The sequence below is a fragment of the Emys orbicularis genome, chromosome 17 (genome assembly GCF_028017835.1).
Source record: "Emys orbicularis isolate rEmyOrb1 chromosome 17, rEmyOrb1.hap1, whole genome shotgun sequence".
In the NCBI taxonomy this organism is placed as follows: domain Eukaryota; kingdom Metazoa; phylum Chordata; order Testudines; family Emydidae; genus Emys; species Emys orbicularis.
The window spans coordinates 16,454,607-16,478,558 of record NC_088699.1 but is presented as its reverse complement, the minus strand read 5'-3'; the positions used below and the strand labels follow the sequence as shown (position 1 = coordinate 16,478,558).

At 43.9% G+C, this 23,952-nt stretch overlaps 1 protein-coding gene across 2 annotated transcripts in view; it reads right to left on the bottom strand.

Moving 5' to 3' along the window:
- The window catches only part of CASTOR2 (cytosolic arginine sensor for mTORC1 subunit 2), a 172,091-nt gene that overhangs the window by 75,496 nt on the left and 72,643 nt on the right, over positions 1 to 23,952 (bottom strand). For both annotated transcript variants that reach the window (XR_010562228.1, XM_065418115.1), the window contains exon 2: positions 5,913 to 5,983. Coding sequence is in view for 1 of the 2 variants with exons in the window: in XM_065418115.1 (XP_065274187.1) it covers positions 5,913 to 5,983 (71 nt within the window). In the remaining variant the exon portion in view is untranslated. The remainder of the gene's footprint in view (positions 1 to 5,912; positions 5,984 to 23,952) is intronic.

Below are 23,952 nucleotides of genomic sequence, written 5' to 3'. Positions count from 1 at the left end.
GCATGACGGGGTAAGTTGGAGAGATATTTGGACCTAAAGAGAACGGAGAGAAACCCTCCATGAAGAAATGCAACAGGGAGAAACTTTACATCCTCTCTTCTCCATACCGCTGCTTCTAGTTATACAGGCCCCGTCAGTTATTGCCATTCTTTAGGTATGCTCAAGCATCTAGGAGAGAAAGTGGATCCGGTAGTGACTCAGTTCTTCATTTCACATCATGCTGTGCAATGATAAAGGAGCACTGTAAAACTGGAGGCTAGACGGATGGCATTTCATTCGAAGCTATCCAAGGAGAACCATCACTAAGCCTGGTAGTGGACTCCCAAGTGAAAAAGGATGAACAGGACTGCAGACAAGCCAGCTGGTATTAGATATGGAGAAGTAAAAAGCAGATAGGCTGTTTAAAAGCTGCAGCATGAATGCTGACAGGAAATTCCATTTCAGGAAAACACAGCCCCCAACACCCAACCAAAACCACCATTATTTTATTTTGATGGTATCTCTGGGACAAGAACCCAACATTAGCAACTCATTCCCAGGAGGCATTACTCAGGATGTCAAAGAGTGCTGCTACCTCCAGACGTGCAGTCGTTTGTTTCCCTTTTAGAGAACATGAAAGCTAAAATGCTTGAAGAAAGAAACATAAGGATGTAAAGACAGCATAGGCTACATCTTCTGCCATGTGCTGAATATGCTGTAGGTGACCTGCATGAGGATTTCACAATACTTATTCAAGCGCTCCAGCCCCTGACATAATCAGTCACCTGTTTTCACACAGGACAAGCTCATGACCAAACTCTTTTTTTGCTAATATGACTCAGCAGCAACTCGGGCACAGAGTTTTCTGTGCATTATCTCCCTGCGTTACCAGGCTAGTGCAAGGACTTTCCCCAGTAAAAAGAAACCACCCAAGAAACCACCACTGGAACCAATCAGGATCAGTGTTGATATAACCCTCACACCACCACCAGGGAATTAAATGTTAGCAGTCATTTTCTGGGGTGGAGAGATGATGGCATCCTTACTAGCCTGCCTCTCTTCCTATTCCCAGGCAAACAAACTCCTGAGATGCCTTTTTTAGTCAGAGCAGTTAACAATGATTATAGCACGTCATTAAGTGTGGAGTGCTAACAAACACGACAGCCTACAAAAACCTCAACCTAAAGCATAGCTGAAACTGCTAATATTTTTCCAGCCTAATTTTTTCCTGATTGCTGTTGGCAGTGGAAGAGGCCTGGATGGCTCAAAAGGGCGTTGGGTGATAGGACATCCTCCTCGCTGTTGCATCTGCAAAGTCTCGCCCAGGGCAGTTGACAGAGAGAGTCAGATCCCCCACTTTGTGGAGAACAGCAGCAGGGATTGGTGGCGGGTTGGTCCATGTCTGGAAAGAACCCGTGACGTCTCCTCTTTGGGGAGATCCTGCCAGCACTGCTCACCAAGGGACAAGATTCAACCTATCAACTTTGAGTTGGATCCAGGCATCTCTCAGCTACTTAAATCAAAACGAGATGTAGCGGGCCCATTTTAGGCTGAAACTATTAATGCTCCCCTACAGGAAGGTAGGGTGTAAGCATCTCCCAGATGAATGAAAGTTAGGCCCCTATTAAAAAAAAAAAAAAAAAAAAAAAAGTTTTTAGCCTTTGATCTTCCCTTTGAAGGTGATGGTGAGACAAACTGAAGTCCTCACGTGTCCTTGATCCCTGCCAGTCAGGCTGTATCAGTACAGCACTAGGAACCTGCGAAGAAAAGTAGAGCCCTTCTGACAGCTTAACCACACAGCCATCCTAGGTAGGTGCTACTGGCCCCAACCCAGGTGCATTAAAGGCTTTGAACCCGACTAAGGGAACTGGGAGCAAGGACAGGGACCCAGCTGGGACAATGGTAAAAGAGGTAAGCTCAAGAGGAAATGTAGGCTGAGATTTTATTGTTATTCCTTGAGAATAATGGGGAAACCACTGAGAATAAAGGAAGGAGGGCTGCGTTTCAGACACTAGCCCAGTGTGTTTGTGTGCCGGGTTGAGAGCTGGCCAGAAACTTGCAGACTTTTGACGTAGGACAGCATGTAGACCATTACTAGCTAGGCACAGCAGCGATTCAGCCAAGCGGTCAGTAGCCCTGGATACCGTTGCCGATACTGTTTTTAGTAACTAGCGCCCAGTCCCGGGTTGGGGTAGGCAGTATCGCTTTGGAGTGGTTCCCTTCTGTCCCAGGAGGCTCTGTTTCACCATCCCTCCTGTTTGCTGTGTGTTTGAGGGGGGAGAGATGGACACGGTTCAGCCTGAATTGCCATCCATACAATGACTACCTGCAGCTTGGTCTCATTTTCATCAGGCCCAGATGGTGCAGTGTCTTTGTTGTCACAATGCCTGGCTGAGACTGGAATCTGGTTGAGGACAAAGTATTTGAACTCAATTCAGACAAGACAGAGGGGATATTAACGAGCTGGGGGACAGATCTTGTGAGTAAGGCAGGAAGAAATTAGGGCATTTGTCTCCCCCCTTCATCCAACAGATTGTAGGGTGGGGATACTTTTGCATTCACAGTTGCTTCTGAAATTGCTGGGGCGATCAGGGGCCAAAATACCTTTCCTCTGTCTCTGACTGGTTACACATCCACAGCAATTTGCCTGGGAGTGAGTCACGCTTTGTGGATTATTGCATTATGACTTTCCTTAAATACCATTTAGTTGTAATAGCTGATACAGAACGCAGTTACCCACTTGCTCGGAGAAGCTAGCCACAGACAACATATTCAAATATGGAGAAAGAGCAAATGTATGTGTGGATGGATGCATGCAAGATTGTCTAGGCTAAAATGCTATTATAATTATCCTCCTGATACCACCACCACTTAATCCATTGTCATTGAACCCAATGTTAGAGGATGCAATGTTAGAAGGACAGTCATCAGCAGATATGCACATGTATGGAAACCAGGAAAGCAGCAATATGCCTGCGAAGGGGAAATTAAGTCCAAATCATCAAATCAGAAAGAAATGCTACTTGAATGTGGTGGCACTGTCTGACTCACCGAGGTGTCCTGGGGCAATACTGACTCACAAAGCTACCTGAAGACAAGGGTCCGTCTAGACTGAGGATTTGCTCTGATTACATCATTGGTATAATTACTCCAGTTGTAGACAGGCAAAACTGCTATTTTGAGTTTACTCCAGTTTCAAGCAAGGGTAATTTTCACTAGTGCAAACAGAAACTTTGCCTACCTAGACTAGGGGTTGCACTGGTGCAATTATAGCGCCCGGGCTGTGGCCACCAATGGCTGGAATTGGGGCAAATCCTCAGTATAGATCAGGCCAAAGAACCACTCCCATATGGATATTACTGCCACATATGCAGCCCTGGCGATGGCACGTCATCGAATGGAGCAAATTTAGAAACCCAACATGGTTTAGTGATTATGGCTCTAGACTGGGGCTCAGGACACTGGGGCGCTCTTCCTTGCTCCAACACTGACATGCTCTATGATCTTTAGCACATCTCTTCCCCTCCTCACCTTTTGTCTGTCTCTTCCATTAGACTGTAAGTTTTTCAGGGACAAGGACTATATGCTACTCTGCTGAGGGTTAAATCTCAGTTGGGGGTCACCACAATACAAACACTACAGAACATTCATAGGAAACACGTTCTGACTCAGTTACAGTGAACATCTGCTCTAGAAACACAAACAGGCGTTACATTCTTCCTATCAGGGAACAGAACAGTAGCACGTGACCTCCATCTTCCATCAAAACCAACATCTCTCATGAACACTTTACAGACCAGGGAATACTTAATGAAATTATTTAAACCAACAATTTACAATAGAGGAATACAATCAAGAAAACTATGATCTGTTCATGACTTCTCTTATAAAAAGGGTGTAATTCACGGAAATAATCATTTGCTACAAATTATTAATCTACCACTAATAATGATGGCATGCAATTTAATTTTTCCTCCTAATGCTTTGATTCTTAAGTCATAAGCACTCACAAAAACTACTAAATATTATGGTGGCATTGGTAGCAACTCCATAGTTATAAGTTTTATAGAGAATAAATTCCTGTTTCACACTTTAATGATTGAATTTTGTCTTCAAACTTGCAAAATGTGTAACCTTTAAGTGCAACCGCAAAGAGCAGCTGTTAAAAATATTAATAATAGCAGTGCTACACTTCCTCATTCTATCACCTAAATAACACTGCTGCAAATAAAAACGTCTCAAAATGATAAACACCATTACAAATTATTTCCACTTACACAGCCAAACCGTTCCCTCCATTAAGCAACTGTCCAACACCACACGCTTAAAACAAACAACTACAGCTCACAAACATACTTTTGGCAACACAGGGTTGATGAAACAGTCCAGTGAGAAAACATCCACTTCTGCCCAGTGCACATGGTCAGGTGGAAGGCAGCACATTTTGCGTGGAAGGAGGTAGCGTGTGTATTATGGGTGGCAGAGATGGAGAAGGTGACATCATGATTGCAAGGGTTGGGTGAGGAGTTAACTAGCTATTTCTTGGCTTTTTATAGGTGTGGAGGCTATACAATATTTATCTTTGAGTACTTCTTTTGATTGGGGGGGGGATCAGGGCAATAAGGAGGCGCACGATCTGATATGCTCATGGGGAGCGGATGATGAACTAGCTCAGTAGGTAACATGCAGGTAACTGTAGTCTTCTGTGATGAGGTGTATAAACCCCATATCAATCGAGGCGGGGTTAACTAGAGCCGGAGAGCTGCATTAACTCCTCCTTGTTACACCTGCAGGGTGCCTCAGCCTCAGGGAGGAGTTCAAAGGAAGCAATCCAGTCAGTGCAGTTGGGAGGAGTCGTCCCAGGAGAGAGATGGGTCCGGAGTTCTCTCTCTGTGAGAAGGGCCGGAGAGAAGCCAGATGGAGGGAGAAGTGAATATGGACACAGGGCGCGTCTACACAGCATTTTGGCGTGAACAGGAGCAAGCCTCCCAGCCCAGGTTGAAGGACTTAGGCTAGCAGGGCTCACACTAGCGCTCTCAAAATAGCGGTGTACACAGTGCTTTGACATTATGGCTTGGGCTCTAAAGCCAAAGGAGGGGAGTGGTCTTCAGAGCCCGAGTTCCAGCCTGAGCTGCCACTTCAGGGCGCTGTCTACACAGTTGTTTTTACAGCGCTAATGCGAGCACTGCGAGCCTGACTCTGTCAACCCATGCTTGGGGGGGCTCACCTCAAAACACTTCGTAAGAATATCTTAAACGCTCGAGCCTGGGGTGAGCAGAATTGGCTTCGTTTGCATTTTCATTTGGTTTACTCCTGGGAGGAGCCCTACGAGCCACTGCTCTAGAAGAACAGTGAGATTGAAGAGGAGCCCAGGAAGGGTGGAAGACATTGTGCTGATTCCCGCGGTTTTGTCAGACATTATTTGTTTGGGACACAGATACCCCTGAAGGGGTGGAACTAGAATGTGACCTGGCTGCAGAGCCAAGCCACCACTGTACCAGACAACGGAAGAACCGAGCAGAAGAGTGGGGCAGAAATGCCATGTCACATCAGGAGGGGGTGCTCTGGGTCGGTAAAAGACTGACCACTACATTTCCAGAAGTCCACCACCGTTTTGTATGTGGTGGTTTTCTGGTTAACCCCCTTCCCTCCAAAAAGCTTTCCAATACTCCTCTTTTTTTTTTTTTTTAAGTTGGCAGCTTGCACTACAAATTATTCACATTCCATATGTGAAATGTCTTTTACAGCAGAGCAGTGGAGACAGGGTGCTTAAATGATCAAAGCATCTTTCATAACTGTGTTTCTGGTACTTACCAACAGAACCGTTGTACAAACATCTCCGTTTATCGTCTGATCAGGAGAATGACAAAACGGCGAACACGCGTCCCTCTGCCCCCAGCTTGGAGTAGAAAGCAGCAGGTGCTGCGACTTACCTAGAAACCCCTCTTCGTCCACAATGATCGTATAGTCCTCTGGCGTTTCCGTGAGACTGAAGAACTTGCACCTGCATAGGGGAACAGGACAGCAGCTCTATTAGCCAATGGATTGAGTGGAGTTATTTATGTTTGTTTGAAACGGTACCCACAAAACTGCCTGCTCTCTTTGTAAGGAGTCAGTGTGCCCAGCCTATGGGGCCAGGGGTTCTATTCCTGTATCTTCCACTTACCTGCCCAGTGACCCACCAGATAGCTGCTATATCTATCCAAGATATAGCAGCTAAAACAATCTTTTTTGTCCATTGATCTGACTATGTAACTCCCCTCTTTAAACCCTTCCAATGGCTCCCCCTTGTCCATGGCATCATGTTCGAAATTCCTTGTCTGAACCTTCAAGGTTCTACATCCTGAAACGGATCTTTGAACCCCTCCACTCTGCTAATGATGCCCTGACATCTCCTCCTCCTCCCATCTCAGAGCCCCTTTCCACATTGGGAGGGCATTCTGCATGGGGAAATCCCATCTGCCAAGCCACTTCCCTTTCCCTCATTCCAGGACCTCCTGATGATTTGCTCTTCATCTATGATTCTCAGCACAACTGAGTCAATAACAACAGCATTAAATCAAACAAAAGGATCCTATCTTCTCTGTGCCTGTTTTTTGACACTGCGAGTCAACTGAGGCACAGCCTCTCTATTTTGTGCAGCAAACATATTGTCATCCCTAGCATAGTATATTAAATAAACAGAACTTTAGGATCTGCCATTCTGGATACGTAAATGAAAAAAATGTAACAGTGTGCAATGAGATCTCTCTCTCTCTCACACACACAGACATGCCCGCGTGTAACGGTCTCTAGACTCAATGCGTTAATCCAGACACTATCTGGTTGCTTCCCAGCAATGGCAGAAACGCCTCATATTGCGCTGCATCATTCAAATATGGGCTCACCTCCCATAGGAATCACAGTAAGGAGCAGCAATACAATTCTCTCTCACTACACTGTCACTCATAGACTCAGACTTTAAGGTCAGAAAGGACCATCAGGATCATCTCGTCTGACCTTCTGCACTTTGCAGGCCACAGAACCTCACCCACTCCTGAAATAGACCCCTAACCTCTGGCTGAGTTACTGACGTCCGCAAATCATGAGTTAAAGGCGTCAAGTTACAGAGAATTCATAATTTACACTGGTTTAAACCTGCAAGTGACCCATGCCCCATGCTGCAGAGGAAGGCGAAAAAAACCCAGGGTCGCTGCCAATCTGTCCCAGGGCAAAATTCTTTCTTGACCCCAAATATGGGGGGAAATATTGGTCCGCATTTTTCATGGAAATAAAAAACATTTTTCAACCCGCTCTATGATATGAAAAATATTTTCATAGACTTCAATATAGCCAGGTATGAATATTTGTGAACACTGCCAGTAATCAAAAATACTGCAAACACTGAGTAATTTTAATTTCTCATGGAATATTCTATACAGCCTTAACAAAAACTAGAGTGCTGGTTTTGCTAACTTTGGCAAATACAGTGCCAGATTCTGATCTCAGTAACACTAGTGTAAACCTCAAGTAACTCCTTTGGTTTCACTGTCCACTGAAAAAAGTAGTTAATCCAGTTTTAGGATGACATAAATCAAGATCAGAATCTAGACTAATGTTTTAGTTTGAAATGTCCCAAATTATATTTTTTCAACTAGATTTTATACATCATAATCTTAAGTAATTTAGGCATAATATACACATACCACATACAAAAAATCCTATTATAAACATTGTTTAGGTTGCAAAGTTAAATACTCAAAAGCTAGGAAATGCTAGATTTAAGATTGACCATGTTCATTAAGTTTGGCCAAGTTATTTCTACCCCCTTAGACATCCAACATCTGCACTGGAAAAGGCGGGACCCTCTGGGGAAAAAAGTATGTGATCATGTAATTAACAACTGTGTCATAGTACATAGGCAGAAGGTGACAGAGTTAAGGATGCACAAGCAACCTTAAATCTGGCATTTTCTAAATTTCACATGCTTGACCTCTAGTTCTTCAATAATGTTCTTTTAACATAGTTTTTTGTATGTAATTTCCTAGGGAAAAGGTACAAAATTTGTTCTTACGTAGAACCATATCTTCTTGCACCATCATGAGCAAAGATCTGAATCATGAATCTTCAGCACTGATTGCTACCACTTGAGCTGCAGGACTAACTACATTAGCTGTCAGACAAGACACTCTTATCCCGGGATAGGGATGGGTTGCTGAATGGTCAGGGGGATCTAGGCCCAACTACTCTCTCCCCACTTCCCCATGTGGTGCCCCCAGATGGAGGAATGGGTCACTGAAGGCATGTGCTGTTTTTGGTTTAGGATAACCTGGCCCAGTTTTCCCAGGCAACAGCTGCTCTGGCAATTCCTGTACATTTCCAGTGCAGCATCTGCAGCTGCTGCGTTGGGTGGCGGCGGCAGCAGAGGTCCAGCCTTAGAATGTTCGTGGTCGGGGATTATTCTGACAGGCTGCCAAAAAGTTTCCTGAGAAATGCAAGCAACCGAAAGGAAATGGTGATTTTCAAAAGTTTATAGCTCAGCAAAACTTGAAAGGAATTATGAGGGACAAAGAAAAGGCACTTCTCTAGCCCCAGGGCTTTCCTTCTCCCAAATTTCAAAGGTCTATCTACTGCAACAATGGAGGCGATAGAATATCTAATAAAAAAAGAGAGTATAAGAATAATGTTTTATAAATGGAAAGTGTTAGACAGCCTAACTATAGGTGCTGTTAACAGCTTCCCCTATAATTAGTAATCTTGAACCTGTCTATGAGACCTCATGCTCTCCTTTGTATCACCCCAGACTAGATTTATTGCCCTAAGGGAAAGAGTTGTCACACAACATTGGATATCCATGAATTAACATCTCACAAGGATTTTTTAATCTTGCTTATAAAGGAGACTTTTGATTTCTGGCCAAGTAAATTTATTACCATCCATAAAACAAGTTGCAATGCATTATGACGCCACCTAGCAAAACTGGAAAGGGTATATGCACACTTAACATAATATATATATATGTAAGTACACACACATCCATTTTGCAGGTAAGGGATGTTCTTGTTGGATTCACTTTACAGCAACTTGGGTTTATAGATTTTTTTTTTTGGATTCATTCATACAGTACTTTACATCTAAAGCTTAAATAAATGTTCAGCTTATATTCACTGTATGAATTTGATATGGATAAAATGTGTGGAACACCTGATTGGAGATCAGTTTTCTGTTTATCGATAGGATGGAGGTAACAGACAGAGAACAAACTTCCCTTGCCTTCCCTCCACCTGTGCGTCTCAACCATGATCTGGAGGAAAAAGAGGGAGAGGGAGGAAGGGAGGAAAAAGGAAAGAGCCATAAAGCAAACAAGTAATGTTAAGTGAAAATAAAGTCTGCTCCAAAAAAAGTTCAAATTCCAAACTTTCTTAGGGATCCGCTACACAGTGCTTTAGCCCGCACCACAGGGGTGTAAATTTTAGCCATGCCAGCATGTCACATGCTAACTAGCCTGCATGGACCCTGCTGGCACATTCTAAAAGTTCTCTAGTGCACGTTAACATAGTCCTGTTACAAGGAGTACCACATTAACTAGGGAACTTGTAGTGAGTGTCCTCAGGGTCCACACAGGCCAGTTCTACATGCTAGTGCGGATTAAGATTTGCTGGTGCTTTGCTACCCAACAGCCCTCCTTGACACGTGCATGTTGAATACATAGAAGGGATGGTCGTAAGGCAGGAAAAGTTTCATACATAGTGGAAGTCCTTCCTGGGGGAGTTTTGCTCTCGAGTTCTCTCTAATGCAAGCACACAAATATTGACCGCTCCACCAGAAATTGCACAGACACATGGCAGATGCCATTTTTCTCTGCACACGTCTAAATAAAGTGATGACATTCAAAGAACGGGTCTAGTTGAAACCTGACCATCGCTGGCCCTTACATCATTCATCCTGTGTGTCACAAACTGACATTTCCATGTACTATATCCTAAGCCCAACCCGCCCCTCACAGCAAAGCCTCAAAGAGTCAGCAGCATACAGCAGTCACATTTAAAACATATATCTTTTTTTACTTCTATCAAAGAGATTACTAGTCTTGTGGTGTACGGTGCACATTCACGAAGCTCAAGCTACGATACCTTCTCCGCTGGTACAAAGGGAAAAGGAAACTTTTGAATTGAAAACTCTGCATGATAAATATTGCACAGAGAAAACTTTTACCATCACAGTGGCAAAAGAAACCAAAAAGCTCTGCTTAAATTAGATACTCTACAAATAGGATCTACATTAATTTTGAGTGTGATGTAAGCATTTTTACCCCTCAGAAGTCTCATCTGATGGACTTTGCTTCATTTTGAGATTCATCAGTGATACAATGGACCCCTACATTGGATTCCTCTCCTGCACAGTGACACGTGCTGTGTTGTACATCATACATCCTCCACCCAATGTATACAGATGATCTTTCTTTCACCTTATACCAGATCAGGAAGAACCGAAGAATAGCAGCATCCCTAAACATCACACTGAAGCCAATCAAGGAGAGGAAGACAGGAGACGTCAGGTAATCAGTATCTCTAAGTGAGTGTGGAGAGAAAACATTTAAGAGGGAATATTTTTAGTATACTAATACCCAAACCATATATGGATTCTTCTGGATTTTTGCCTTCTTCATGTTTCAGCACATTTCCACTTCAGCACTGTTGCTGGCTCTGACTGCCTGACAACATACGTCTTTTTCTGGCAACACAGTACATGTAGACCGATCTATTATTAGATTACATCACTGAATCTGTCCAACTTACTGTGAGTGGAAGCTGAAGCAATACTGAAGCTTTAGGAAAGCGCACCTAGGGTCGCAGCAGCATAATTTTGGTTCTCAAGCAGCACTTAGCCTTTGTGAGGAGAAAGAAAACCAAACCAAGCATTCGTGTTTATTGTCAGCCTTACTAACAGGTCTGTATTGGGAGCCTTAGGTTTGGGAGGTGTCCCCAAGATACTTGCTCTCCAGGCCTGCCCAGATCCAAAACAGAGTAAGAAAGACTTGCCAGTAGGCTGGAACCTGGAATTAGAATGTGACCTGAAGTCCGCTGAATTCTATAGGACATCAGTGGGCTTTGGGTCAGGCCCGCGTAGGGGCACTGCTTTGGAAGCAGTGGGGCAGTCAAAAGATCAGCACAGAAGATGGCTGTAAGAGGAAGTCATAAGTCCAGCCTTCTTGACAGGAAAGAAATGATGCTACACATTTGTTGTCTGGGAAGAGTGAGAAGGGGAGACAAGCAGTTTGGTCTGTGGAAAACAGCATTCACAGGATTAAGTGAGCTGCCAGCATCTCCACATATCAAAGACAGCAGGCCCAGGCGTGGCTGATCTGAATGGGAATGGAAGAGCAAGCAAGAAGATCTGAGCTGAACAATCAAAAAAGTGTTGTTTGTAGCAACTTCCAGTCTGTCTTCATGTATTTGCAACAGGGGATTTATAGGCATCTGTCTTTACATTATGATAAGAATACATCTTTTCCTGCAAGAAGAGAGTCTCATGCTAACCCCCTTGGCAATCTCAATCTTTTCACTGCTTTTAAAATAATGACAAGACTTGGATTCTAGCATGACATACTGTGAAACTTATTTAGAGCAGCAAAGAACACTTATGCTGTTAATACATTTTGACACATTTGTGTAACATGTTAAGTACTTTACACCATCTAATTACTATACTGTACAGTCAATGAAAATTGCAAAGAGTGAATTGATTAGCGGTCTCTAAATGCCGTCTTTATTTGCTAGTCAAAACACTTAGCTGCCTTGCTGGCAAGAGTAACAAAGAAAATGTGCAGCTCAACTAAATCGAGAGGCAAAAGAGGACCCTTCATGGAGGTGCCAGTTGGGAGCACACACAGTTTGGGACCTCAAAGTTGCAAGTTCACATCTTACTAGGTTTAGTTACTGATTCCCCAAACTTACGCTGCTGTGCAGTACTAGAAGGCTGCTACTCTAAATTAATGGAGATATCCCATCTCCTAGAACTGGAAGGGACCTTGAAAGGTCATAGAGTCCAGCCCCCTGCCTTCACTAGCAGGACCAAGTACTGATTTTGCCCCAGATCCCTAAGTGGCCCCCTCAAGGACTGAACTCACAACCCTGGGTTTAGCAGGCCAATGCTCAAACCACTGAGCTATCCCTCCCCCCTCTGTTAAAAGGACCATCCATCAAAAGAAACACTACATCAAATTCCCTTCTATAGCCCCCGCTGCCTGTCCAAGTGAAAATTAAAGATCTCATGGCACAATTAGAAAAGGGTTGGAGAAGAGGGGCAGACCCTATGTTCTGGTTACAAGTCCCTCTCACACCCAAGGTTACGGGAAAGCAGGTGCTGAACCCATAACGGCTGCAACGTTTGCCTAGAGAGTCACTGCAATGACCTTAGCGAATTCATTACAAAATGTTAAACTTTTCCCCAAATGAATGGACAACACTACTAGTTATTTTCTGACATGTCAAAGCAGGAATTTTTGAACAGGAATTAATTCAGGGAAGTTGCATAGTCTGTTATGCAGGAGGTCAGGATAGATGATCGTAACAGTCCCTTCTGACCTTAAAATCTAAGTAACCGATGCGCTTAAAGCACAGATGTCAATGAGAACAACTGAGGTGGGACCGTCTCTTGGTACAGCACCTACTGCAATGGGGCCCACGACTAAGGCTCCCAGGCACTAGAGTAATACAAATAATAAACAACAACAACTGATTGGAGGAATCAACACACAGCTCCAGTAATTCACGCCTGCAGATGGGGAAATATCTAAACCTTCACATAGGCTCCAACATTACTGACAGCACAGCAATAGGAATAGGACCTACAACACTGAGGCAGTGAAAACCTTAAGGGCAAATATAAAACAAAAAAAGACGTTGGTATCACAATATACAAAGCCTCGAAAGAAAGATGGATCAAACAGAAAAGATATTGGATTTCATTTGTGAAGAGACCTGCTAACCTACCAAACATGCAAATGTTTTTAAAATGTCAACCTGGCTCGAACCCTAGTTAGTCTCATTTGATTAATATCAACCCTGGTTCAAGTCTCCAAGAAAACAATCCCATCTGGTATGGACCTTGCAAGCCCAGGCAAATCAAAATACTTATTCAAATGAAAGATTAATGGTAGCTTGAAATGATTATGACTAGTAACTGTGATAAAATTTCCTTTTCTTATTTTGTAGCCAGACATAGTCAACCTAGACTTCCCAAGTTGGATGAGTACAACCTACAATGGTGGAACAGTTCAACACCTATCTTGCAACATAACTACCAAACAATCTTCTCTTGGTCATAACAAGATGTGTATTCAGTTTAAGTCGTGACACTAGTGAAGCCCAAATTATGGTGTTTTCGCCTCTCAAAGCAGATCTGTTGTGTTGCTATTTTCCAGATCTTTGCCCCTGACGTGAAGCCAACAACGTGATCTTTGTTTCACTCACCACACCAGATTTTTTACGCATACCCACTAAAAGCAATTAGCAGGGAGAGTTTGAACATGCCACTCTGACTTTTACAGGCTTCCTCCATCTTCCCTTCTGCCAGAAAATCTACCTCTCCTAAAATCACTTGGGGGAGGGGAGGGAGGAAATATTCTTGCTACATTTGAGAGGAGAAATCGGAAGCCAAATTAAAGTCAAGTGCTAGCAAATATCTAGTAAATGAATACATTAAGTGAAAAAATAAATTTTCAGCATGCTCTGAGGCGAAACACGATATAAAGCTCACCTATTAAAGGAAAGGCATTTGCTAACCCCTGGAGCATCATAATGTTGTATGTACTAAGAACTTTAATTACACACAAAGAAAGGATGAGAAGGTCTAAGGGTCCACCAGTGCTGGCTTCCTTAATTTTAAATAAATCTATTATGTGTGATATGAGCAAAAAGAAGTCTCCCACCACAACATGCCTGCCAACAGGCAAAATACTTGCAGTACTTACTGTGGCACACTGCAGGGAACATGAATGCAGAACAAGAAGGACGTCCTTAGGTGTTACTGCATTCATCTCGCATTTGTCCATAGAATACTGAAGGAGTTAAATGTACACAATTTCCCATGTAGTAAATGAAAACAATGTATTAAGTGGTGGTGTTTGATTAGGCATGGACATGCTGGAGGTAACACATCTGCTTTATCCATGTCTTGTCATGGGCATGGACCTGCAGTAGAATTTACTGATCTGAATAGCTTTCCCCACTATTCCCCCCAGACCCTCCATCACATACACTATTTTACATAAGCTCTGCTATGTGGTTTCTGCTGGGAACATCACCACTTACCACCTAGACTAGATCTACTAGAGATGGGCCAGAATCTGAACTTCATGGATCAGGCACTTCTCCATCGTTTCTTAGAGCAAGTTGCTTGGCAGCCCTCTTCAACACTGTATGAGACAGACCACAGTAGCGTAGTCATGTCACTCCTGTGGTCTCATTTGCTATTCAGGTCTGATTCTCAAGGGTACTATTCCAGTCAATAGGAGTCGAAGGTTCCCACTACGGGTACAGAAAATACAGCTAGGTAAAGTATTGGCCTAGAAAAGTTTATTTCTGAGAAAAAAAATGTTTGTATTTTAAATTAAAAAGTAGTTGAAACAAAATAAATTTTAATTTCAACTGACTCAAAATGAAGTAAAAATTTTGGGGAGGAAGGGAGGTTTCTCCCTTCCCCACTTCGCCAGGGATGGGGTGGGAGGGCAGAGAGGGTGAGGAAAAAGGGGGAAATAAAACCCCAATAAGCCAAAATCAGAAAAAAAAATTATTAAATTTGAAACAATTTTTGTTTTGTTTTGAATTGAAATAACATTTTTCACTTAACTCAAAAATCAAAAATGTCTGGGAATGTTTTTCTATTTCTTTCAAAAATGCTCATGGAAGATATTTATTGTTTTTCAGCCAGCTCTAATTGGAAACACTCAGGACTTTGGAGAATCAACTAACCCGAGGGAGAAGCCTCAATGCTTAATCCCTCATTGTTCAGAAATGCATGTTCATCTCAGTTGTAACCTACAACAGGAAAACATTGCAGAAATCATGTGTCAGAATCTCAGACGGAAGCGAGTTCTTCCACCAGTTGTAAAGCAAGAATTACCGAAACAACATATTGCATTTGGGTAAGAATTTGCTCAAGGTGGAGGGAGATCACAGAGTGTGTTTCTATTCTCATTTAGGACCATGAAAACAGCACTTGAGTTCACAATGATTATATCAGTGACTTCCATGTAAATCCATTCAATGTACAGGTTTTCCTAACCGCCAGCACCTGCTAAACTTAACCTGGAATCAAAAAGTTATCTTGCTGGCTTACACGTCACCAGCACTAATGATTCTGCAGTTGGACTGAGTTTAACACTTCTATTGATGCTCCGAGAGCCATGTTAGAGCCGAGGGTCGCTGTCCCACAGCCATTTGGGAACTGCATTGCTCAGACAAGTAAAAACGGGGACAAACTCACTTTGTCCCTGACACAAGCAGACAACACTGAATACGCGTGGGTGGTGGTGGTGGTGGGAATTGTTGAATAAGGTACACTTTCCTGACCACACTTTGAATGTACTAGTTTAATTAGGTGTAAACAATTTTAGAATATAAATTGAGTGGGGTTGCTTGGGATAGCAGAGGACTGGACTTGATGGCCCAAGAGGTTCCATCCAGTTGATGGCAGTGTTTGTCCTGTGGGAACCCGCCCCAAAGCTCAATTCTGGGACCCCTAACTGTGCGGAGGACACCATTTTGATCTCAATATTGAGTCCTCCATGCGGCACGACCTCGCACATACAGTGCATGTGAGGTCATGCCACATGGAGAACATCATTTTGTAGCGCAGAGGTAGGGCATGTTCCAGCTCCAGTACGCCATGTCACTGTATCAGGGGGGCCCCCTTGCAGCCTTGGGGCTCCCTTTGATAGCACGGGTTGCAGGTGCCCAGTGCCGCCACTGCTTCCCGCTCTCTGTCCTATGTTGCGGTTAATACAACCAACCGCTTTCTTTATTGTGTGTTTAAAAGCAGATTGCTGACTGCTTCAAAGGCAGGGAACACAAAATGGAAGAGAATTACAAAGCCATTCATCTTCCACTGGCCCCACGAGCTTCGAGAGCTACTACACGCTGAAAGACATTAGTGTCCTTCGTGGTGGTTCTGCAGTAATTTTAGACTCACTTCATCAAGCCGATGAGTGAGCAAAAAACTAAATCAACCATACAGCTAAGTCCACTAGACTATATGGGGAGTACGGGATTGAGTGTTTGCAGGCAAACAGGAAATCCTGAGGGTAAATAATAAACTCTCCCTTCTATTCCAACAGCTTGATTTCTTATTTTGGTCACAACACAAATTTGGCACCTCTGAGTTTTATGGGGGGGAATAATTGTTAGTTGAGCTCCTAACTGCCTAGGAATCAAAATGTGTGGAGAGCTTTGATTAAAGGAGAAGGCGTACAAGCCTCTCTCGCACCTCTGGATTTCTTGGTTCAATCAGCGCACAACACAAAACCACAGCACACAAGCTGATATGATTGGCAGCTGCTGCAGAGGGGAAGCCTAGGTCTGGAAAATTAAGGACAGCTTTAGGTCTTGATTGAGGTGAATTAACAAAGTAGGTAGGGGAAGCTTACATAGTTAGCTTGCTAGCTAAAGCTAGGCAATATGGAATAAGACTCTTGCCTTCAAGAACATTGGAATGTGTGCGTCTCTCTCTACACATTTTCCCATAAAAATCAGTTCATCTGTTTTGAGTCAATGTTGCCCAAATAATTTCCCTCCACACACAGACTGGGGAAGAAAAAAGACAAGAAAAAGAAAAAGAAAAATCAGCAAAGGCACCACTCACATCTGCCCCAGCCTTAGCTCACATTCCTTAGCATCCTGATGGTAACACTGAGATCCATTCGTAGCCTCCTCAGCTCCACAACCAACTCCCTTTCAATACCAACTAAGGTGACCAGAGAGCCTGTGAGAAAAATCGGGACGGGGTGGGGGGTAATAGGTGCCTATATAAGAAAAAGCCCCCAAAATCGGGACTGTCCCTATAAAATCGGGACATCTGGTCGCCCTAATGCCAACATACAACTATCCACAACCTAGGTCCTTTTCTGCAGAACTGCTACCTAGCCATTCGGTCCCTAGTCTGTAGCTGTGCATGGGATTCTTCCGTCCTAAGTGCAGGACTCTGCACTTGTCCTTGTTGAACCTCATCAGGTTTCTTTTGGCCCAATCCTCTAATTTGTCTAGGTCCCTCTGTATCTGATCCCTACCCTCTAGTGTATCTACCACGCCTCCTAGTTTAGTGTCATCGGCAAACTTGCTGAGAGTGCAGTCCACACCATCCTCCAGATCATTAATAAAGATATTAAACAAAACCGGCCCCAGGACCGACCCTTGGGACACTCCGCTTGAAACTGGCTGCCAACTAGACATGGAGCCATTGATCACTACCCGTTGAGCCCAACGATCTAGCCATGAGTTTTCAAAAATAATGGCTAATGGCTCTGCAATCTCATCCGCCAACTCCTTTAGCACCCTCGGATGCAGCGCATCCGGCCCCATGGACTTGTGCACGTCCAGTTTTTCTAAATAGTCCCGAACCACTTCTTTCTCCACAGAGGGCTGGTCACCTTCTCCCCATATTGTGCTGCCCAGTGCAGCAGTCTGGGAGCTGACCTTGTTTGTGAAGACAGAGGCAAAAAAATCATTGAGTACATTAGCTTTTTCCACATCCTCGGTCACTAGGTTGCCTCCCTCATTCAGTAAGGGGCCCACACTTTCCTTGACTTTCTTCTTGTTGCTAATATACCTGAAGAAACCCTTCTTGTTACTCTTAACATCTCTTGCTAGCTCCAACTCCAAGTGTGATTTGGCCTTCCTGATTTCACTCCTGCATGCCTGAGCAGTATTTTTATACTCCTCCCTGGTCATTTGTCCAATCTTCCACTTCTTGTAAGCTTCTTTTTTGCGTTTAAGATCAGCAAGGATTTCACTGTTTAGCCAAGCTGGTCGCCTGCCATATTTACTATTCTTTCTACACATCGGGATGGTTTGTTCCTGCAACCGCAATAAGGATTCTTTAAAATACAGCCAGCTCTCCTGGACCCCTTTGCCCTTCATGTTATTCTCCCAGGGGATCCTGCCCATCTGTTCCCTGAGGGAGTCAAAGTCTGCTTTTCTGAAGTCCAGGGTCCGTATTCTGCTGCTCTCCTTTCTTCCTTGTGTCAGGATCCTGAACTCGACCATCTCATGGTCACTGCCTCCCAGGTTCCCATCCACTTTTGCTTCCCCTACTAATTCTTCCCTGTTTGTGAGCAGCAGGTCAAGAAAAGCTCTGCCCCTAGCTGGTTCCTCCAGCACTTGCACCAGGAAATTGTCCCCTACACTTTCCAAAAACTTCCTGGATTGTCTGTGCACCGCTGTATTGCTCTCCCAGCAGATATCAGGGTGATTAAAGTCTCCCATGAGAACCAGGGCCTGCGATCTAGCAACTTCTGCTAGTTGCCAGAAGAAAGCCTCGTCCACCTCATCCCCCTGGTCTGGTGGTCTATAGCAGACTCCGACCACGACATCACCCTTGTTGCTCACACTTCTCAACTTTATCCAGAGACTTTGTATTTTACAAACCACGACATCACCCTTGTTGCTCACACTTCTCAACTTTCCGTATCGCTTTGTATTTTACAAACTGCTAAGCACAAATCATGGACACTACTGTTGAGCTTCCTCCAGAAGAAAACTCCCCATACTTATCTACACTGCATTTGCTACTTAGGCAGCTTTGCTTCACTTTCACACTCATGAAGCTAAGGCAAAAAATGAAATGAATTGAAAGCCAAGCAGTTTAGCAAACCCCCGTCACCATCAATTCACCTGTCTCTCTGGGTCAATGGGAAGCATAAGGGAAACCTCGACAGATTTGTGTTTGCCAAGTTACAGGCTCTGAGGGAACGGAACATGCTTATGCTAATTTCAGCTTTTGGACAACACCAGGCCATAGAGCTATATTCTGCGGAGGCTAAGCAGAACACAAACAGCAGGCTTTTATTTTGAGCTTGCCAACAGTTGGAATTCTCCACATTAGACAGACTTGGATGATGTGTTACAGTAACTCAATTTACAAAATGGACCTTCAGAGAGAGCGAGAGAGTGCAATACTAATATAAACTTAAACCAATAAGCAACAAAATGATATAAAATCAAGTTTGAAGCACACACAGCAAATATACCAGATTTTGAGAAAGAACAATCCTAGGTATTTTAAATGTGGTTTCATGAGCCATTTCACAGGCAGTCCTGAAAGGCTGTCCGATCGCTGAACAGAACACTTGTGTTACAGTTTGCTCTGATTCCCATCACAAAACAATTCCCTAACAAAACAAAACAACAAATCTGAAACGACCTTTATCCAACATAAATGAGTAAAGGGCACAAGCAACTGGTGATTTCTTTTACAGAATTGTGCCTTTAATATGAGCACCGGAAACAATACTACTAGCATGTCCCTGAATTACACGAAATGTGAATTACGCCCCTCCCATTCGTTCTATCTTAACCTTTTGCTCAAGAGCACCCTCCACACCTTATATTACCTGCTGCCATAGTTGTTACAGGTCAGTTTTTTTGCAGAGCTGGTTAAGAAATGTCAGCGAGTTTTGTAATCCAGCGCAACACTACTGGGACATTACAGCTGTGCATTCACCTTAAAATGAAATACCTGGCACTGCACACGACCACACCAAAACCCAATCAGAGCAACTAACTGATCAGTTTCTGAGTTAGCAGATCCACAGTACAATTGAAAATACTGAACCTACAGCTTTGCCTATAGTAGCAGACGTCTCACCCGCTGCTAACATCCATTCTGTCCCACTGATGTTAGCAACATTGGTAGCCTGAAGGCAGACAGGCCATGGATGTATTAACCACCACGTCAACTAGACTTGCTCTGAGCACATATACGTACATACCTTCATTTATCTACTTCTCTACCTATACCTGTACACATACACACCTAGAGACTTTTTCAAGAAACAAGCAATTGGGGGAACTTTCAATAAAAACTAAACAGTGTTGCACGTTAAATGCCCTCACCACCAGCTGATGCAAATAGTAAATATGAACTCTAGGGCTGGACACCTAAGTCCTGTAGGTCCCTCTGAAAATCACAGCCCTAGACCCTCATTTGTCAAATACCCGCACCCTGGACTGAACTTCCCCAACTAACATGACTGCCATGGGCTCAATCCTGAACTCCCACTGACTTCTATGCCCAGGAGGTCAGCTGCAGCTTGCAGAGTCAGGTCCAAAAGACGGTGTGTTTGGGAGACGCGTTTTTAGGAATAATATGACAAAATCCACTACTCCATACAGGCCGTTGCTGACAACAAACCAGCCCTTCTCAATCCGTATGCCACTAATTATAATTGCTGCCTTATTCCACTATCCTTCTGCCATGAAATAAAGATGCATTATATAGTTACTCATAAATCATCAGCATCCTTTGTGTATTTGGGGGCTTCACAAGGAACTGTTTGCGTCTGTGCACATTACAGCTGGAAGGTAAACAGACAAAAAGCCAACAACCAAATTAAAAAGACAGAATGGAAAAGAATACACCCAAACCAGAAGGAATGCCTTGGAATCTATGTTTCCTAAAACATTTACATTCAATGAAGCAACAGAAGCTAGGTTCTAAGTCTATGTGTCAGACTAGAACGATGAAATTGCTGCTTGTCTCATCTCACTACGGAAAAGATCAACGGGGTCAGCAACCAGTAGAGTGATAGCTTCATCCTGTCCTTCTTCATAGACTGCTAGGGATCCCAGTACTGTAGGACAGATGAGCCAAGCAGGTGACAGCTATCTGCCCCAAAGAGAATCCAGTCTAAGAAGCTGATTCTGCTCCATTTAAACCAAATTCCCACTGATTTCCTGGGCAGAGGCAATGCGTAACCGTTAATAGTCCGGGGGGGGTGGTGGGGGGGGGGGGGGAGGGAGGAGAGAATGTATTCTGAATCCACTCCCTAGGGGAAAAAAAATATAGACAGATAGATAGATAAACAAACCCTGGCAGAAATCTGGGGGGCACGTGACCCTACGTGTCTCCTCTCCCCCGCATCACCTCTGTTCCTGGTTGCAGGACGGACCTCATAATGGCATAAAAAGTGATGTTACAATCCCCAGTTCTCTGAAAGGCCCAACTCCCAACAATGGCCTGTCACAGAAATGTTCAGAAGAGAAAGAATATTTAGATAAAACCAGGGCCGTAGCAACAAAGAACGTGGCCCCCTCCGAACATATGACCGGGCGGGGCCCCTTACAATGCAGAAACTGGAATGCGGTATTTATTTTGCCACTTTTAGGGGCCCCCTTCCTTGCGGGGCCCCCTCCGGTCGGAGGGTACGGAGGGCGCTCGCTACGCCTCTGGATAAAACACCATCTATTTTCCTCCCTCTATCCTAAGTGCCAAGTTACATGTGGCTAATAAGAACAGAGGCTATGAAGGAGTAAACACACACAAATGAGATGCTCTTTTTTTTTTTTTTATAAGCAAAACTCATTTGCCCGCAGCCTGATTGCATTTTCACTAGTGCGTTCCTGTCAAAACACCATTCAAGTCAGTGGAGTTACACCAGTGATGAATTTGACCCACTGACTTTAATGGAGCTACTCTGCAGAATGGGACAGCAGAATGTGGTCCAAAGAGGAAGAATGGCCCAGTGGTTATGTTGCTAGGCCTGAGACTTAGGAGACCTAAGTTCAATTCCCCTGCTCTACCACAAGCTTCCTGTGTGACCTTGGGCAAGACACTTAGTCTCTCTGTGCCTCAGTTCCCCATCCGTAACAGAAGAATAGAAACACTGGGCTCCATCACAGGGGTGTTGTGAAGATTAAATAAAACAAAAAAGATGTGAAGCACTCAGATGCTATGGTTATGGAGGCTATATAAAAATCCTTAGATAGTCTACATAATCCACTCAGTGTCTTTTAGTGTTGCTATTTCTGATTTTGGAACCATGTCCGACTCCAAAACACCACAGAAAAACAGCTGAATATTTCAGTCTGAGAAGTTGCAAAAATCATCAAAATTATTTGCAAAGCAAAACTACCTTTTAATGTGCATCAAAACACTGTCTGATGTTAATATCCTTCCCTGTGGATAACTGTAAAATCGTGCATCAGTTTTTATCCAAGGATTTTCATTTGTTCCTTCTGGCTGGATTTTTCCCCTAATGCCTCTTTAAATATATTGTTTACATTTGTATCGCCGCTAATGACTGGGAGGTGCCCATAAAGTCATTTTTTCAAATCTCTATAGAGGAACAACAAATGGTTATAACGAAAATGTCAGTTTATCCTTGCTCTGCAAAGAGGACTGTAAAGAAATCTCCAAAGGTGCAATAGATAGGGAATTATTAACGGCAAGGAAACAGTTTGCATCTGCATTGGGAGACAATTAATTTCTTGCTGAAGCTAATAGAATCATACAATTGATGCAGGCACATCTTTCCCCACACTTACACTGATATTTTAAAGAGCCCATCAACTCAGATGCAACATGTCCACACAAAAGATGTGGTGGGGCATTTGAATTCCTTTCCATTGCAATACTCTCCTCCATTTCTCTATGGGGAAGGTCATATTTTAACAGCTTCCTCTCCCTTACCCAGATAATGGCATCCTCTGAGCATGTCTTCAGGATAAAAGCCACAGGAGTGTAAACTCAGTGCAAGACAAGAGGTGGTGGAGTGAGATATGGGATTTATCCAAACCACATAAATATCCTCAACAAATTAGAAAAGGGATGAGAAATACATTACAGACGTGGCTGTGGGATTTAAGGTTTACAGCACAAAAGAATCTAATATCTAACCAAGTCACAAACAAATTTAGTATTTACTGACGAGATCCGGTAGGATTAGCTTGTACAGACAATGCAATGCAGAAACAAGTAAACAACATTTCCTCTCCTCTCCCCCGCCCAATAAGGTAATATACATCAGTATTAAAGTGTTCTGTTCTTCCTCTTCTGGTATTCCTTTAATACCTTCTTGCTGTAAAAGACTGACTTTGAAATCCTACCAGCAATAAAATGCAATTGAATATTCATAAGTACGGCGCTACTACACATTAGGAATGACATTAGTAGTTGAAGCCAAACACTCTAGGTATGTAGTTGATATTATTGTGCTCAACCAAAAACCAAGGGCTCATTGTGTGGGCAACACTGAAAACACTGACAGTTCATAGCATGTGCTTTTTGTTTCTAGGATGGGAGAAACTAAAGCTTGCCCATTTGGGTGCAAGAAGCTCTCAATATTGGTCAGAGATGTAAAGCTATGCGGAAGACATGGCAAAACAACTGTGGACTAGAATGGCTACCGATGAGTGCATTTACTACTGCTGAGGGAATTCTGCGCCACTGCACATGCACAGAATTTATGTTCCCTGCAGATTTCTTTGCTTCCCACACAGAAAAATGACTGACAGGGAAGCAAAGGGAAACCACAAGAGCGGTCATGCAACCCTCCCCAGCAGTATGTTTCAGGTGCCCAGGGCAGCCAGCAGAGAGGTAAATCACTTTGGGGCAGGGGGCGGGACTGGGGAAGACACGGCTAGTGGCTCCTACCCTGTGCAAGGCTCAGCTGCTAGTCCCTGCTTGGCTGGGAAGGATGGGACTTCCTCTTTCCCTGCACGGCATCCGGGGTGGGTCAAACCCACCCCCAGATTTCTCCCCCGGCTCTAGGAAGCTCTGCAACCCCCTGACACACACACACACACACTTCCTGCACCCATCACTCCTCAGCTGCAGGAGGAGGGATCACTGTACAGGGAGCTGCTCCCCATCTACCCAACCCCCGTGGAGCCAGACCCTCCCACTGAGCCTCTCTCCCCCCACACCCAGAACCCCCCTAACAAGCCCCACTGCACTTCGACCACCCCAACCAACCACCCACATGAAGATCCCCACCCT